This window comes from Heterodontus francisci, chromosome 44, assembly GCF_036365525.1.
Source record: "Heterodontus francisci isolate sHetFra1 chromosome 44, sHetFra1.hap1, whole genome shotgun sequence".
Classification (NCBI taxonomy): domain Eukaryota; kingdom Metazoa; phylum Chordata; class Chondrichthyes; order Heterodontiformes; family Heterodontidae; genus Heterodontus; species Heterodontus francisci.
In genome coordinates, this window is record NC_090414.1 from 26973158 (window position 1) to 26989638 (window position 16481).

Consider the following 16481-nt stretch of genomic DNA (forward strand, 5'->3'; position numbering starts at 1 on the left):
TACTTCAACTTGTGTGGGGGTGGGGGGCGAAGGGGTAGCATGTGTGTGGAATCCTGCTCCTGAATCCTGCTAATCTCCAAGTGGGCAAGCCCATCATGGTAGAATAGCACACTCATGCACATGGCCAAGGAACAGAAGGACAGCGGTGGGACCAAAGTTCAGAGACCTCAGGAGAGCAGGGGGGTAGAGGAGTGAGGGGGAACAGAAGCAGTGTTACTCAGCTTCATTCAGTGTCACGGAGACTGAGGATCCTGGAATCGACTGTGATACTCAGACTGGAGTGGAGTACAGGGGCAGCGGGCACAGCAGCCTAGGGTGCTCCTTCCTGATCGCCAGACAGCAAACCCCACTGGGAAATAATGTCAGGCGAGAACACCAATGACTGAGTAGTCCAATGAGGAAAGTCCAACCTATTTGTGGGATCTTGCTGCAAGCTGCGCCATGTGACAAGACACTACTCAGCCATCTCTCTAACTCACCTCTAAGCTGCCTCGTTTGGCAGGATTTAGTACCAGGAATTTCTTTAGTAAGTTCTCACAGTCTGTGGACATGTAGAAGGGGATTCGGTACTTCCCTCGCAGTACTCTCTCTCGGAGTTCCTGAGGAAAAGAGAAAAAGTAGGAACACTCATTTAAAGGGAACCTGGCTTCAAGTTGGATTTGACTTTTACCCCCACTCCCCCATACCAGACATAGAAAGGCATTCATTTAACAATGACAGTAAGCTACACACCAGACCCACAGCTTTGCATTCAACAAAGCACTGGTCCAAGTGACTGACAACACTCTCATTTCCAAATGGTAAATTAAGCTGCAATTACACCTTGGCTGGTGGAACTATTGGACAAACAGGGGAACACTGTCTGCAGTGTCCTAGACATCTTCCACCCGCTACCAACACCATCGCTTGTTGTTTGTGGGATCTTGCTCTGTTTCAATTGGCTGCTGTGTTTGCACTTGAAATGTAATTGACTGGTTGTGAAGAGCTTTGGCATGTTCAGAGGATGTGAAAGTTGCAATATCAATGCAGCTATTTCTTTCCAACAATGTGTGAGCAAACATCACAGTACAGGGAACGAGATCTCCCACTGCCTGTACAGACTGAGGAGTCAGATCCCAGACTCTGCAACTGGCAATTGGTCAGATCAACCCAGCAAATGGTCGCCTCGGCCTGGGAGCTCAATCAGCAGAAGCAAGATACAGAATGGGGAGGGGAGAAAGGGACTGTGGGGCGGGGGCGGTGCTCGGTGGAGGAGAGGGAAGAGAAGCAGTCAGGGGGATAGGGGTGGAGGAGAGGGAAGTGGGGGCAGGGAAGCGGGGGGAGGGCAGGGAAGCGGGGGGAGGGGGTGAGGGAGGGGGCAGGGAAGCAGGGGGGAGGGACTGAGGTGCAGCTCTAAGGGAGCTGGTGTGAACAGATTTGAAGAGGATAAGGGAACATTTTCCCAGTGTCCTTGGCAATATCAAGAAACAGGTCTATTATTGTTTGTGGGATCTTACCATGCTAAAATTTGCCAGCAGGTTTGCCCGCAAAAACACTTGTTCCATTTTAAATTAATGCATCGTGCTCGGAGCACTTGAAAGGCAGTAGATAAATACAAGCCTCTTTCAGTACTAACTCATCCTGACCCTGCCTATCCATAGTTGCTAATTATAATCATATTAAAAGGAACTCATCATTGGTCACACTCCCACACACACATCCAGCTGTGCCCTCACACCCCCTCATACTGTGGCCTCCCTCTCCAACAAGGACGTGCTAATTGGGAAAGAAAAGGAAACTGCACAGACTGCTGCAGTAACGGGTTCAGCCTCTCACAAATACAACCCTCAGAAACAATCAAACAATTACTATGGATAAGGCAGGCCATTTGGCCCATCTTAACCCATGCAGGCGGAGAAATCCTACACTCCCCCACAGCAGAAAGAGAATCGGATAAATACTTGTAGGGGCAAAACCTTGCAGGACTAAAGAGATAAAGCTGCGGGTGTGGGACTAATTGGATCGATCTTTCAAGGAGCTGGCATAGGAGAAGGCGTAAAAAAGTCTCAAGGATGTTACCAGAACTAAGTGGCTAAAGCTAACCAGGAAAGATTGAACAGGCTGGGGCTCTTTTCTACGGAAAAGAGAAGGCTGAGAATGACCTAATCGAGGGCTTTAAAATGATCAAGAGGCTTCAATAGGGTCGACGTAGACAAGATGTTTCCACTTGTGGGGGAGACCAGATCTAGGGGGCTACCAATATAAGACAGTCAGTCACTAATAAATCCAATCGGGAATTCAGGAGAATGTGGAACTCGCTACCACAGGGAGTGATTGAGGTGAATAGTATCGATACATTTAAGGGGAAGCTGGATAAACACATGAGGGAGACAGGAATAGAAGGAGATGAGAAGAAGAGGGGAGAGAGGAGGCTCGTGTAGAGTAGAAACACCAATATTGACCTGTCAGGCACAGAAACATGCAGCTGATTGTTTGTGGGTTTATTGCATGACATTTTCTGTTGTGGGACTGCAGCAAGCCCACTTCTTCTTTTTACCACCAGCTACACCTCCAGATTTCCTGTGGGTCTCAGAGCTGTGCTGGATTAGCCAGCTCTGCTGCTACACCAGCCTCCAACCAAGCGAATGATGAGAGATGTGCCAGGAAACTGCTGCTGTGCCAATCTCTGGGAACAGTATGCTGCAATCAGCAGAGCTGAGACATGAAGAAAACCAGACTTTCAGGTCTATCAGGATTTGCTGCAGGATTTTTGGACAGTATTTATTGAAAGGGCAGGGACACATCAATTTGTTCAGGAGGGGCTCAGCTGAATGGCCTTTTATAGAATTAAGAGAATGATGCAGCACAGAAGGAGTCTATTCAGCCCATCCTGACTTTGCTAGCTCTTTGAAAGAGCTATCCAATTAACCCCACCCCAGCCTTCCTGTAAATTTTTCCTTCCCAACTATTTCTCCAATTCCCTTTTGAAAGTTACTATTGAATCTGCTTCCACCGCCCTTTCAGGCAGCGTGTTCCAGATCACAACAACTCACTGTGTAAAAAAAGAGGCTCCTCATCTCCCCCTCTGATTCTCATTTACTCTGCTCATGATTTTGAACACATATCAAATCAGCTCTTATACTCCTCTGCTCTGAAGAGAACCAGCCCAGTTTCTCAGGTCTGAAATCCTTTATCCCTGGCATTATTCTGGCAAGTCTGCTGTGCACCCTCTCCAAGGCCTTACCATCCTTCCTGAAGTGCAGTGCCCAGAACTGGACGCAATACTCTAGCTGGGGCCTAACCAATCTTTTATACAAGTTTTGCTTCATTTCCTTGCCTTTATAATCTAAGCCTCTATTAATAAAGCCAAGGATCCTGTATGTTTTTTTATTTAAAAACAGCCTGTGCAAGTACCTTTAAATTCTGTCCATCAAAAGGCAGTGAGCCACTCACGAGCGTGTAGAGGATCACTCCGAGACTCCAGACATCCACTTCTGGCCCATCGTACTTCTTCCCCTGGAAGAGCTCTGGAGCAGCATAAGGGGGACTCCCACAGAAGGTATCTAATTTATTACCCAGTGTGAACTCGTTACTGAAGCCAAAGTCCGCTATTTTTATGTGCATATCTCCATCTAAGAGCAAATTCTCTGCCTAGATGGGAAAAAGACATGAATAAAAATCTGTCAGAGAAATACAAAATGTAAAATGGTTCGAGTATACTCAGTAAGGGACAGGACAACAACAATGCACTGAGCACCAAGTTCTTGCCAGTTAAGCTCTTCTTCCCACCATCTCTCTCCTCTAACTCAGGGCCTCAGAAGTGTGAAAATCCTCACTGCTCAGTCTGCCTTTCCTTCAGATTTAACAACACAAGTTTGGTGGCACATAGAAACATAGAAAATAGGAGCAGGAGTAGGCCATTCGGCCCTTCAAGCCTGCTCCGCCATTAATTATGATCATGGCTGATCATCCAATTCAGTAACCTGTTCCCGCTTTCCCCCCATACCCTTTGATCCCTTTAGACCCAAGAGCTATATCTAACTCCTTCTTGAAAACATACAATGTTTTGGCCTCAACTGCTTTCTGTGGTAGTGAATTCCACAGGTTCACCACTCTCTGGGTGAAGAAATTTCTCCTCATCTCAGTCCTGAATGGTTTACTCCGTATCCTTAGACTATGACCCCTGGTTCTGGACACCCCCACCATTGGGAACATCCTTCCTGCATCTACCCTGTCAAGTCCTATTAGAATTTTATAGGTTTCTATGAGATCCCCCCTCACTCTTCTGAACTCCAGCGAATATAATCCAAACTGACTCAATCTCTCCTCATCCGTCAGTCCCACCGTCCCAGGAATCAGTCTGGTAAACCTTCACTACACTCCCTCTATAGCAAGAACATCCTTCCTCAGATAAGGATCCCAAAACTACACACAGTATTCCAGGTGTGGCCTCACCAAGGCCCTGTATAATTGCAGCAAGACATCCCTGCTCCTGTACTCGAATCCTCTCGCTATGAAGGCCAATATAACATTTGCCTTTTTTACCACCTGTTGGACCTGCATTGTTACCTTCAGCGACTGGTGTACGAGAACACCCAGGTCTCGCTGCATATTCCCCTCTCTGTTTATAGCTGTTCAGATAATCTGCCTTCCTGTTTTTGCTACCAAAGTGGATAACCTCACATTTATCCACATTATACTGCATCTGCCATGCATTAGCCCACTCACTCAACTTGTCCAAATCACCCTGAAGCCTCTCTGCATCCTCCTCACAACTCACCCTCCCACCCAGTTTGCGTCATCTGCAAATTTGGAGATATTACGTTTAGTTCCCTCAGCTAAATCATTAATATATATTGTGAATAGCTTGGGTCCTAGCACCGATCCCTGCGGTACCCCACTAGTCACTGCCTGCCATTCGGAAAAAGACCCATTTATCCCTATTCTTTGTATCCTGTCTGCAAACCAATTTTCTATCCATCACAATACACTCCCCCAATCCCATGCGCTTTAATTTCACACGCTAATCTCTTATGTGGGACTTTGTCGAAAGCCTTCTGAAAGTCCAAATAAACTACATCCACTGGCTCCCCCTCATCAACTCTACTAGTTACATCCTCGAAGAATTCTAGTAGATTTGTCAAGCATGATTTCCCTTTCGTAAATCCATGCTGACTCTGCCCGATTCTATCACTGTTCTCTAAGTGCTCTGCTATAAAATCTTTGATAATGGACTCTAGAATTTTCCCCACTACCAATGTCAGGCTGACTGGTCTATAATTCCCTGCTTTCTCTCTACCTCCCTTTTTAAATAGTGGGGTTACATTAGCTACCCTCCAATCTGTAGGAACTGTTCCAGAGTCTATAGAATCTTGGAAGATGACCATCAATGCATCCACTATTTCTAGGGCCACTTCCTTAAGTATTCTAGGATGCTGACCATCAGGCCCTGGGGATTTATCAGCCTTCAATCCCATCAATTTCTCCAGCACCATTTCTCATTCCCACAGCTCCTTGATCTTCCTCAGCTTCTCTCTTTCAACTCAGTGGCATTCTGCACTTCTGACCTCAGGACCATGTAAGACCAGGAGAAGCCACTGCAGTGCATCTGGTCAGTCCCAATGTTTGGGAAAATACCCTTACACTGCTCTACCTCTCATACCCTTCCGTCATATTCCTGGACATATCTTGGTGTTGAGGCAGCCACTGTACCTGACAGACAAATCGTCCCACTCGACCCAACAGGTCTAAGCCCCAAAGCTCACTGCTAGCCCCCAAATGTATCAAAGCTTCCATTCCTATCACCCCACTCTGCTCCCAAGGAGCTGCTGAATGAGTTGTGAGTTTCCGCACAGGGTCTGTGCTGGTGACGAGTGTTAGGAGAAGCCGACTGCACCCAGACTCAATTCAGTTTAAGCTGCCTTGGGTCAATTAACACTGGATCAGCAAAAACAGACGCACGCCCTATCTAACCGGTTCAGTCATCAGAGAGTTAGGTTTCTGCAACACAGAACACTGTATTCCACCCTCAGTCTAAACACAGTGCAACCAGCCCATAATGACCACCTTCCAGACAGACCAGTTGGTCAAAACAACTTTAAACCTGATTCATTCATTTATTTTCAGCAACAATGCCAGTAGGGGGTTGTGACAGGCAAATAGCTTGTTTACAGTCGCTACGTCAGGAACACAGCAACAGGAGGACGGCATTCAGCCTCCAACGTTTGAGATAATTCCACTCCCCGAGTGTGCCCAAGTGCATCCAGACATCACCCCTGAACAGCCGAGCTCTGATTTTAAGATTATGCCCCTTTGTTCTGGACTCTCCCACTGGAGGAAACAGTTTCTATCTATCCTACCAAATCCTTTAATCATCTTAAAAATCTTGATTAGATCACCTTTTAATCTGTTATACTTGAGGGAATGTAAGCATAGCCTGCGCAACCTCATAATTTAACGCTTTTTTCTTTAGCTCTGGTATCATTCTGGTGAATCTATACTGCACCCCTTCCTGAGGTGTGGTGCCCAGAACTAAACACATTTACTCCAGATGGAGTCTAAACAGAGCTTTGTACAACTGCAGTATAACTTTCAGCCCTTTGTCTTCCAGACCACCCTCACCCGAGAAAAAGGCCAACATTTCCTTCGGAGTACCTGTGGAGTCCAACAAGGTTCCAATGCACTTCAGGGATACAGGTGCCCTTTAATAAATCCCTTGGCATCAACCCACCTACATAACAACAAGCAGTACACTCCAAAAAAAAACACGTCACTTGTAGAACTTAAAAAGTTTTAAAAGAAACAAGACACGATATTAAAGACAAGTATCATCACTGATCAGCACAGCCCAAGATCAACATGTATCACAACAGGTGGACTGACAAGAGGAGAAACAGGCCTGAGGTACGGTCCTTACCTTCAGATCCCTATGAACAATGCACTTCTGGTGACAATACTGCACAGCAGATACTATCTAGAAAACAAAGAGCAGGAGAAACATTGAGACACCAGATCAGCCAGTAGGTCCTCGTCTAGCTTCCCAAACCATATTATATCTCATCCCTTCCAAAATCAGTGACTTCATAAACATCCCAATGTCTGGGAGTAGCAGGATTATCACTGAAGCCCTCAGGAACCTACAAAATCACAACCAATTATACCTGTAAACTACTGAGGACATCACCAAATGTAACTGAAGTGGTGACAAATTCACACCACACAGTCACCTTCTGGCCAGAGGCTGTAACTGCACTGTGACGGTTGACATAGTCATGGAGTCATTTATGGCACAGAAGGTGGGCATTCGGCCCATCGAGTCCATGCCTGCTCTCCATGGAGCTATCCTGTCAATCGCAGTCCCCCGGTCGATCCCCGTAGGCCAGCAAGTTTATTTCCTTCAAGTGGCCATCCAATATCTTTTTGAAGTCATTCACTCTCTCCATTTCCACCACCCTCATGGGCAGTGAATTCCAGGTAAATATAAAAACTGGAAAATTAGATGGGAAAGTTGGCAAGGTAGTTTAAATGGGATTTGTTGACAGAAGAATGCAGCTCCAAGTTTTCAGTAAGGTTTGTGAATGTCTCAGCTTTTTAATATTTAATGTACAGATGTACTATATAATATGGTCAGCTGTTGTCCAAGGGGTAAATGATGTGGTAATGAGCCATACAGTCCAGGGAGTTCCCACAATTGATTCTTAATCTGTGCTGAGCTCGCTGAGGGCAACAGTTGGCCTCAGTACCCATGGGTCAGGGGAAATGGACATGAGCTAGGGTTCCTGCTCCTATTTAGTGATGCCAACACCCCCGAACCAATCCCCAATTGCAAATTCAACACACGTCTAATTGGGGAAGGGGGGGGGGGGGGCCGGAATGGTGGTAGGAAGGGGCCTGGGGTTTTTGAGGAGAGTAGGGTGGGGTGGGGAGAGTGTGGGGTGGGGGGGGAGGGGGGGGGGGGGGAAGAGAGAACACGGCAGGAAGACACTCCTGCGGGGGTCAGGAGGTGGTGAGAAGGAGAAGGCAGTGGGGAGGGCCCTGGGGGTGCAGTGGCAGGACGTAGTTCAACGTGAACCCAGGTAAACACAGGGAAGGAGGGGAATAGAGAGATGGAAGCACCGTGACAGATTATTGACAGGAAAGTTGATTTCTTCAGTCAGCACTGACCTGTCTAAATTTTGCTCTTGCTTCTTTTTCTTTCATTCTTCCATGCGCAACTAAGTAATCAAAGACTTCCCCTGTAGGAAGACACAAACACTGCTTAGACATGGAAATAAAACTACAAGAACCAGGCTACAAAGCGACTTACAACAGGCAGCTGGCAGAGTGGCAGCCAGAACACAGAATGGTAGCAAGTACCTAAGCTTGCCCTCTACACTGCCTATTGATCCTCACACAACAGCTCCCTAAGCCTGGGGAGAGCTCATTGGGGCAATTAATGCAGAGTGACAGGATAGGGAGTCAAGATCAATCACAGAACTGAGGTTTTTCCCAGCATTTGCAATGATCGCCATCCAGTTTCTCCCTTCTCATTTTCCTCAAATGGGTTACATTCCTGTCAACTGAAAGGACAGGGTAATCTAAGGCTGGAACTGTACCATGCTTAGTGGCCCAGAAATTTAAGCTCCTTGATGCCCAGAGTAGTCTCAAAGCCCATCCTGCTCTCTAACACCCGTCACACATGAATATATATGAGCAGGAGGCAGTCGATTTCAACATTTAAGATCATCAGGACTGATGATCTACCTCAACTCCATCTTCCCGCCCTATCCCCATATCCCTCAATTCCCTTCGTGCCCGAAAATCTAGTAATCTCTGCCTTGAATATACTCAACAACTGAGCATCCATAGTTCTCTGGGGCAGAGAATTCCATTCACAACCCTCAGAGTGAAGAAATGTCTCCTTATCTCAGTCCTGACTGGCCACCCCTAGTTCCAGACTCTCCAGCCAGGGGAAGCGGCCACTCAACATCAGCAGCCAGTGCAATGACCAATGTACACTCAATTATGCTTTTAAGCATATTCTCAACATTTTATCCTTCAAAATACTGTTCCTGTAGAGGCTGGTGTTTGGGTGGGAAAGAGAAGGAAATGGGGGGGGGGGGGTGGTGAGAGGGGGTCAGAACACTATCTGACAAGTTTGCAATCCTCCAGCAGTTTACACTACACCAACTATGAACAGGACCAGCAGAAAGTGTGTTATTTCACTCTCTGACCAGTTCATAACTTAGAAACTAACTGGTTCACAGTCTGATAAAAAAATACCACCCAAGTTGGGGCCAGTGTTACCACCAGAATTTTAATGAAATATTAAGTGAAGGGGCTGGTGAAATGTTAGGTTTGTTTGAATGGAAGTAGTTAGCAGGGTAATTACAGATCATGTACTAATGCAGCCAGACTGTGCAGCTTTGGATAGATGCTTGGATAATGAGGTGATCACAGAAAGATGGGAAGCATCATTATTCCAGAGAATAACCCATGGGTTCAGGGACCACTGGGACTCGCCTAAAGGATCGGAGAGGAATCCTGGTTAGAGAACTCTTAACAAGTGTGGCATCTCCCAGGAGATGGTGGGGGGGGGGGGGGGGTGGGGAAAGAGGAGGACTGTTACACTAGGAGTCCATCAAAAAGACAGTGACAAGGTGGCCCTTTCTCAAATGTTGTCTTTGGGGTGTGTCTGGACAGAGGATTCCGGGTTGTAAAACAGGATAAAATCCCAATATTCAGAAAGCAATCCCAGGCAGTGGTGCCCACTCCCAGGGTGATGAGCATGAATTAAGTGTTACACACATTAACCACATCACATTGCATGCTTATCACCCTATTGTAAATGGTTGACAACACCTAAACCAAGACTGGTGGCAACACTGGGAGCAGATTCTGGGGTAGTGACTAACACGTCACACACAAACAAGCCATTGCAATACTCACCCCCACTGGCATACTCCATTACTAAATACAGTGTTTTTTCCGTTTCTATAACTTCAAATAATTTAACTGCAAGACACAGAAAGAGAAGAATAAATCAGATCAAAGTCTCACCTTCGATTAAGTTAACTGTTGTGGGAACAGGAAAGGTGAAATACAAAACACAACACAGATCTGAATTTCAAGCCTAGTTCTATAGGCGAGGAGTGTCCAGGTTTGGGAGCTGCTGGTCAAGTCCATATGTTACGACCATCAGGCAATTAAACTGCAGAATTGCGAATGAATGGCACATCCAAATCTTCCCCATCCCTAGTCATGTCCAGAGAATTCCTAAGTGAGGGCATGGATTAAAGGGGGAGAGCGATGCTACTGGGAGAAGCAGCCTAGTGTTGCCCTGATCTCACCCAGGGAGAGCGTTGGCTACAAGATCCCTTTCATTCTCCGCACTATTAGCTCCTTTTTGATGACGATGGATTGGAGGCCAGTGTTTGCCACCAATAGCTCACCTGAGGTGGCACAGGCTGTGTGCTCGGAGTGAGATTGATCAATCAAGGAAAGAATAATCCCAGCTCTTCACCAACCAATCAGGGGCTGCTCAGTCACCATCTGAGGTTGGGGAAGTGGTCTGGACTGAGTTACGGGTCAGACACCCCCAAGGTAAGGGCTGAAAGGTTGGAATCCATAAATTGGAAGAGATGGAGGGCACCAGGACACAATCAGACCAATGGCTGTGAATAATGAAGGGGCAAGGTGAGATGGAGTAGGACAAAGACAGCTGGCCCGGTATCAGGAGAGGAACAACACCTCACTCTGCACTGGACAGGACAGCCCATAGGAGCTTTAGAGTACAAGTGGCCAGTTCTACATGCAATGCAGCTTAGGTGAAGAAACCGACTCTTACCTATATTAGGATGATTCAGAATCTTCATTATTCGTACTTCACGAAACAACTGGAAGAGAAAAAAAAAAGATGAAAATGAACATCTACCATAGCTGTAATATATTAAGAAACTACATGTACTACTTGTCTACAAAACCCTACTTCCTGCTGTCAAGGTCTTGTCATACGTTTGTGTCAACGTTTTCCATTATGAAGGTCAATGTCCAATTTTATAATGGACACTGCCTATGTAAACATGTCACACTGTAATGACACTGCCCTGCCAGTGGTGGTGCTGTGATGTCTGTGTTTTGCACATGATATAGAACGCTAAATTGGGGATGGTGCAGCAGAACCGGACACCCACAGTTACCTGTCCGGAATAGGAGGCAGCTTCCCTTTGTCTATACTGTGACATCCACCTTCTAACCTGGGACAGCACCCAACAACAGCAGAACCCTCCACCCACAGTCAGCTTCACCTCCTTAAAGTGAGGACACTGCACAAGAGGGGAGGCAGTAGCATAGTGGTATTGTCACTAGATTAGTAACCAAAAGGGTATTGCTCTGGGGAAAGGGTTTGAATCCCACCACAGCAGAAGGTGGAATTTGAATTCAATTAATAAATTTGAAATTAAAACCTAGTCTAATGATAACCATGAAACCATTGTCGATTGTTGAAAAGCCCATCTGGTTCACTAATGTCCTTCAGGGAAGGAAATCTGCCATCCCTGTCTGGCCTACATGTGACTCCAGACCCACAGCAATATGGTTGACTCTTAAATGCCCTCTGAAATGGCCTAGCAAGCCACTCTGTTGTACCTAACCGCTACAAAGTCAATATAGAATGAAACTGGACGGACCACCCGGCATCAACCTCGGCAGTGGAAACAACAGCAGCAAATCCAGCCTTGTCAACCCTGCAAAGTCCTCCTTATTAACATCTGGGGGCTTGTGCCAAAGTTGGGAGAGCTGTCCCACAGAATAGTCAAGCAACAGCCTGAAATAGTCATACTTACGGAATCATACCTTACAGACAATGGCCCAGACACTGCCATCACCATCCCTGGGTATGTCCTGTCCCACGGGCCGGACAGACCCACCAGAGGTGGCGGCACAGTGGTATATAGTTGGGAGGGAGTCACCCTGGGAGTCCTCAACATCGACTTCCAAACCCCATGAAATCTCGTGGCATCAGGTCAAACATGGGAAAGGAAACCGCCTGCTAACGGCTACATACCACCCTTCCTCAGCTGATGAGTCAGTACTCCATGTTGAACACTACTTGGAGGAGGCACTGAGGGTGGTAAGGGCGCAGAATGTACTCTGGGTGGGGGACTTCAATGTCCATCACCAAGAGTGGCTTGGTAGCACCATGACTGACTGAGCTGGCCTAGTCCTAAAGGACATGGCTGCTAGACTGGGTCTGCGGCAGTGGGTGAGGGAACCAACAAGGGGGCAAAAACATACTTGACCTCGTCCTCATCAATCTGCCTGCCGCAGATGCATCTGTCCATGACAGTAATGGTAGGAGTGACCACTGTACAGTCCTTGTGGAGATGAAGTCCCACCTTCACATTGAGGATATCGTCCTTCGTGTTGTGTGGCACTACCACCGTGCTAAATGGGATAGATTTCAAACAGATCTAGTAATGCAAAACTGGGCATCCATGAGGAGCTGTGGGCCAGCAGCAGAATTGTACTCAACCACAATCTGTAACCTCACGATCCCCCACTCGACCATTACCATCAAGCTGGGAGACTAACCCTGGCTCAATGAAGAGTGCAGGAGAGATGCCAGGAGCAGCCTCAAAATGAGGTGACAACCTGGTGAAGCTACAAGTCAGGACTACTTGAGTGCCAAACTGCATAAGCAGCTTGCAATAGACAGAGCTAAGTGATCCCATAACCAATGGATCAGATCTAAGCTCTGTAGTCCTGACGCATCCAGTCTTGAATGGCGGAAGACAATTAAACAACTAACTGGAGGTGGCGGCTCCATAAATATCCCCATCCTCAATGATGGGGGAGCTCAGCTCATCAGTGTGAAAGATAAAGCATTTGCAACAATCTTCAGCCAGAAGTGCAGAATTGATGATCCATCTCAGCCTCCTCCTGAAGTCCCCAGCATCTCAGATACCAGTCTTCAGTCAATTCGATTCACTCCACATGATATAAAGAAACCAATGAAGGCTCTGGATACTGCAAAAGCTATGGGCCCTGACAACATCCCAGCAATAGGACTGAAGACCTGTGCTCCAGAACAAGGCGTGCCCCTAGCCAAGCTGTTCCAGTACAGCTACAACACTGGCACCTAACCAACAAAGTGGAAAATTGCCCAGGCATGTCCTGTACACAAAAAGCAGGACAAGTCCAACCCGGCCAACTACCACCCCATCAGCCTACTCTCAATCATCAGTAAAGTGATGGAAGGTGTCGTTGGCAGCGCCATCAAGTGGCACTTGCTTCGCAGTGATGCTCAGTTTGTGATCTGCCAGGGCCATTCAGCTGCTGACCTCATTACAGCCTTGGTTCAAACATGGACAAAATAACTGAACTCAAGAGGTGAGGTCACAGTGTCTGCCCTTGACGTCAAGGCAGCATTTGACCGAGTATGGCATCAAGGAGCCCTAGAAAAATGGGAATCAGGGGGAAAACTCTTCACTGGTTGGAGTCATACCTAGCACAAAGGAAGATGGTTGTGGTTGTTGGAGGTCAATCATCTGAGCTCCAGGACATCACTGCAGGTGTTCCTCAGGGTAGTGTCCTCGGCCCCACCATCTTCAGCTGCTTCATCAATGACCTTCCTTCAATCATAAGGTCAGAAGTGGGGATGTTCACTGATGATTGCACAGTATTCAGCACCATTCGTGACTCCTCAGATACTGAAGCAGTCCGTATAGAAATGCAGCAAGACCTGAACAATATCACACCACACAAGTGCCAGGCAATGACCATCTCCAACAAGAGAGAATCTATCCATCTCCCCTTGACATTCAACGGCATTACCATCGCTGAATCCCCCACTATCAACATCCTGGGGGTTACCATTGACCAGAAACTGAACTGGAGTAGCCATATAAATACAGTGGCTACAAGAACAGGTCAGAGGCTAGGAATCCTGAGGCGAGTAACTCACCTCCTGACTCCCCAAAGCCTGTCCACCATCTACAAGGCACAAATCAGGAGTGTGATGGAATACTCTCCACTTGTCTGGATGGGTGCAGCTTGATTGGCACACCATCCACAAACATTCACTCCCTCCACCACCGATGCACAGTGGCAGCAGTGTGTACCATCTACAAGATGTACTGCAGCAACTCACCAAGGCTCCTTAGACAGCACCTTCCAAACCCATGACCTCTACCAACTAGAAGGACAAGGGCAGCAAATGATTGGGAACACCACCACCTGCAAGTTCCCCTCCAAGTCACACAACATCCTGACTTGGAACTATATCGCCGTTCCTTCAAAATCGCGGGGTCAAAGTCCTGGAACTCCCTTCCTAACAGCACTGTGGGTGTATCTACCCCACATGGACTGCAGCGGTTCAAGAAGGCAGCTCACCACCACCTTCTCAAGGGCAATTAGTGATGGGCAATAAATGCTGGGCCTGGCCAGCGACGCCCACATCCCATGAATGAATTTTTTTTAAAAATCACAGTCTGGGTGACCATACGGACACTGTAACTGGTCTCAGTCCGGGTGACCAGACGGACGCTGTAACTGGTCTCAGCCCGGGTGACCAGACGGACGCTGTAACTGGTCTCAGTCCGGGTGACCATACGGACGCTGTAACTGGTCTCAGTCCGGGTGACCAGACGAACGCTGTAACTGGTCTCAGCCCGGGTGACCATACGGACACTGTAACTGGTCTCAGCCCGGGTGACCATACGGACACTGTAACTGGTCTCAGCCCGGGTGACCATACGGACACTGTAACTGGTCTCAGTCCGGGTGACCATACGGACACTGTAACTGGTCTCAGTCCGGGTGACCATACGGACACTGTAACTGGTCTCAGTCCGGGTGACCATACGGACACTGTAACTGGTCTCAGTCCGGGTGACCATACGGACACTGTAACTGGTCTCAGTCCGGGTGACCATACGGACACTGTAACTGGTCTCAGTCCGGGTGACCATACGGACACTGTAACTGGTCTCAGTCCGGGTGACCATACGGACACTGTAACTGGTCTCAGTCCGGGTGACCATACGGACACTGTAACTGGTCTCAGTCCGGGTGACCATACGGACACTGTAACTGGTCTCAGTCCGGGTGACCATACGGACGCTGTAACTGGTCTCAGCCCGGGTGACCATACGGACGCTGTAACTGGTTTCAGCCCGGGTGACCAGACGGACGCTGTAACTGGTCTCAGCCCGGGTGACCAGACGGACACTGTAACTGGTCTCAGTCCGGGTGACCATACGGACACTGTAACTGGTCTCAGTCCGGGTGACCATACGGACACTGTAACTGGTCTCAGTCCGGGTGACCATACGGACACTGTAACTGGTCTCAGTCCGGGTGACCATACGGACACTGTAACTGGTCTCAGTCCGGGTGACCATACGGACACTGTAACTGGTCTCAGTCCGGGTGACCAGACGAACGCTGTAACTGGTCTCAGTCCGGGTGACCATACGGACGCTGTAACTGGTCTCAGTCCGGGTGACCAGACGGACACTGTAACTGGTCTCAGTCCGGGTGACCATACGGACACTGTAACTGGTCTCAGTCCGGGTGACCATACGGACACTGTAACTGGTCTCAGTCCGGGTGACCATACGGACACTGTAACTGGTCTCAGTCCGGGTGACCATACGGACACTGTAACTGGTCTCAGTCCGGGTGACCATACGGACACTGTAACTGGTCTCAGTCCGGGTGACCATACGGACACTGTAACTGGTCTCAGTCCGGGTGACCATACGGACACTGTAACTGGTCTCAGTCCGGGTGACCATACGGACACTGTAACTGGTCTCAGCCCGGGTGACCATACGGACGCTGTAACTGGTTTCAGCCCGGGTGACCATACGGACGCTGTAACTGGTCTCAGCCCGGGTGACCAGACGGACACTGTAACTGGTCTCAGTCCGGGTGACCAGACGGACACTGTAACTGGTCTCAGTCCGGGTGACCCGCCAGGACGTGTGCACCTCAATTGCCAACATGACCTCATTTTTTTTTTTGGAGTGTGCGGCGATTTGTTTAAGTGTGTGGCCCTTCAAATGTTTTTTGCACAATTACATAAAGGGGCCGATTTGTGCGTGTCCTGCGTGTGGACTTTGGGTTTCTGTGCGCCCGCACAGTACAGTGGATACATTGGTTGCCAAAGCTGATCAAGTCCCACCACGAGGTCTTGACCATCATCGAGCTAGCAGTGGAGTCAGAGGGAGAAGTCAGTGGGCCTCAGTCTACTGGTCCTCCAACAGAGGCCTGGGGGAAACAAATATATTACAACGGGACTAACACTTAGAGCACAAACGCTCAGATGTAAGTGGCAGATTGTCGATCCAACTCAACAAGCTGCATTCATATCGTGCCTTTAACAAAGCGCTACACAGGAGTGATCTACAAAAATTTGACACCACAATTTTTTTTAAAATTCATTCATAGGAAGTGAGTGTCACTGATTGCCCACCTCCAACGGCCCTTGAGAAGGTGGGGGTGAGCCGCCTTCTCGAATA

The 16481-nt window shown here is 48.1% G+C and overlaps 1 protein-coding gene across 2 annotated transcripts in view; it reads right to left on the reverse strand.

Moving 5' to 3' along the window:
- Positions 1-16481, reverse strand: part of LOC137355924 (serine/threonine-protein kinase MARK2-like) — a 193880-nt gene that overhangs the window by 35983 nt on the left and 141416 nt on the right. For both annotated transcript variants that reach the window (XM_068021589.1, XM_068021588.1), the window contains exons 4-9: positions 10805-10853; positions 9907-9972; positions 8143-8213; positions 6896-6952; positions 3394-3630; positions 480-599 (exon numbers count right to left, since the gene is read on the reverse strand). In XM_068021589.1, coding sequence (XP_067877690.1) covers positions 480-599; positions 3394-3630; positions 6896-6952; positions 8143-8213; positions 9907-9972; positions 10805-10853 — 600 coding nt within the window. The remainder of the gene's footprint in view (positions 1-479; positions 600-3393; positions 3631-6895; positions 6953-8142; positions 8214-9906; positions 9973-10804; positions 10854-16481) is intronic.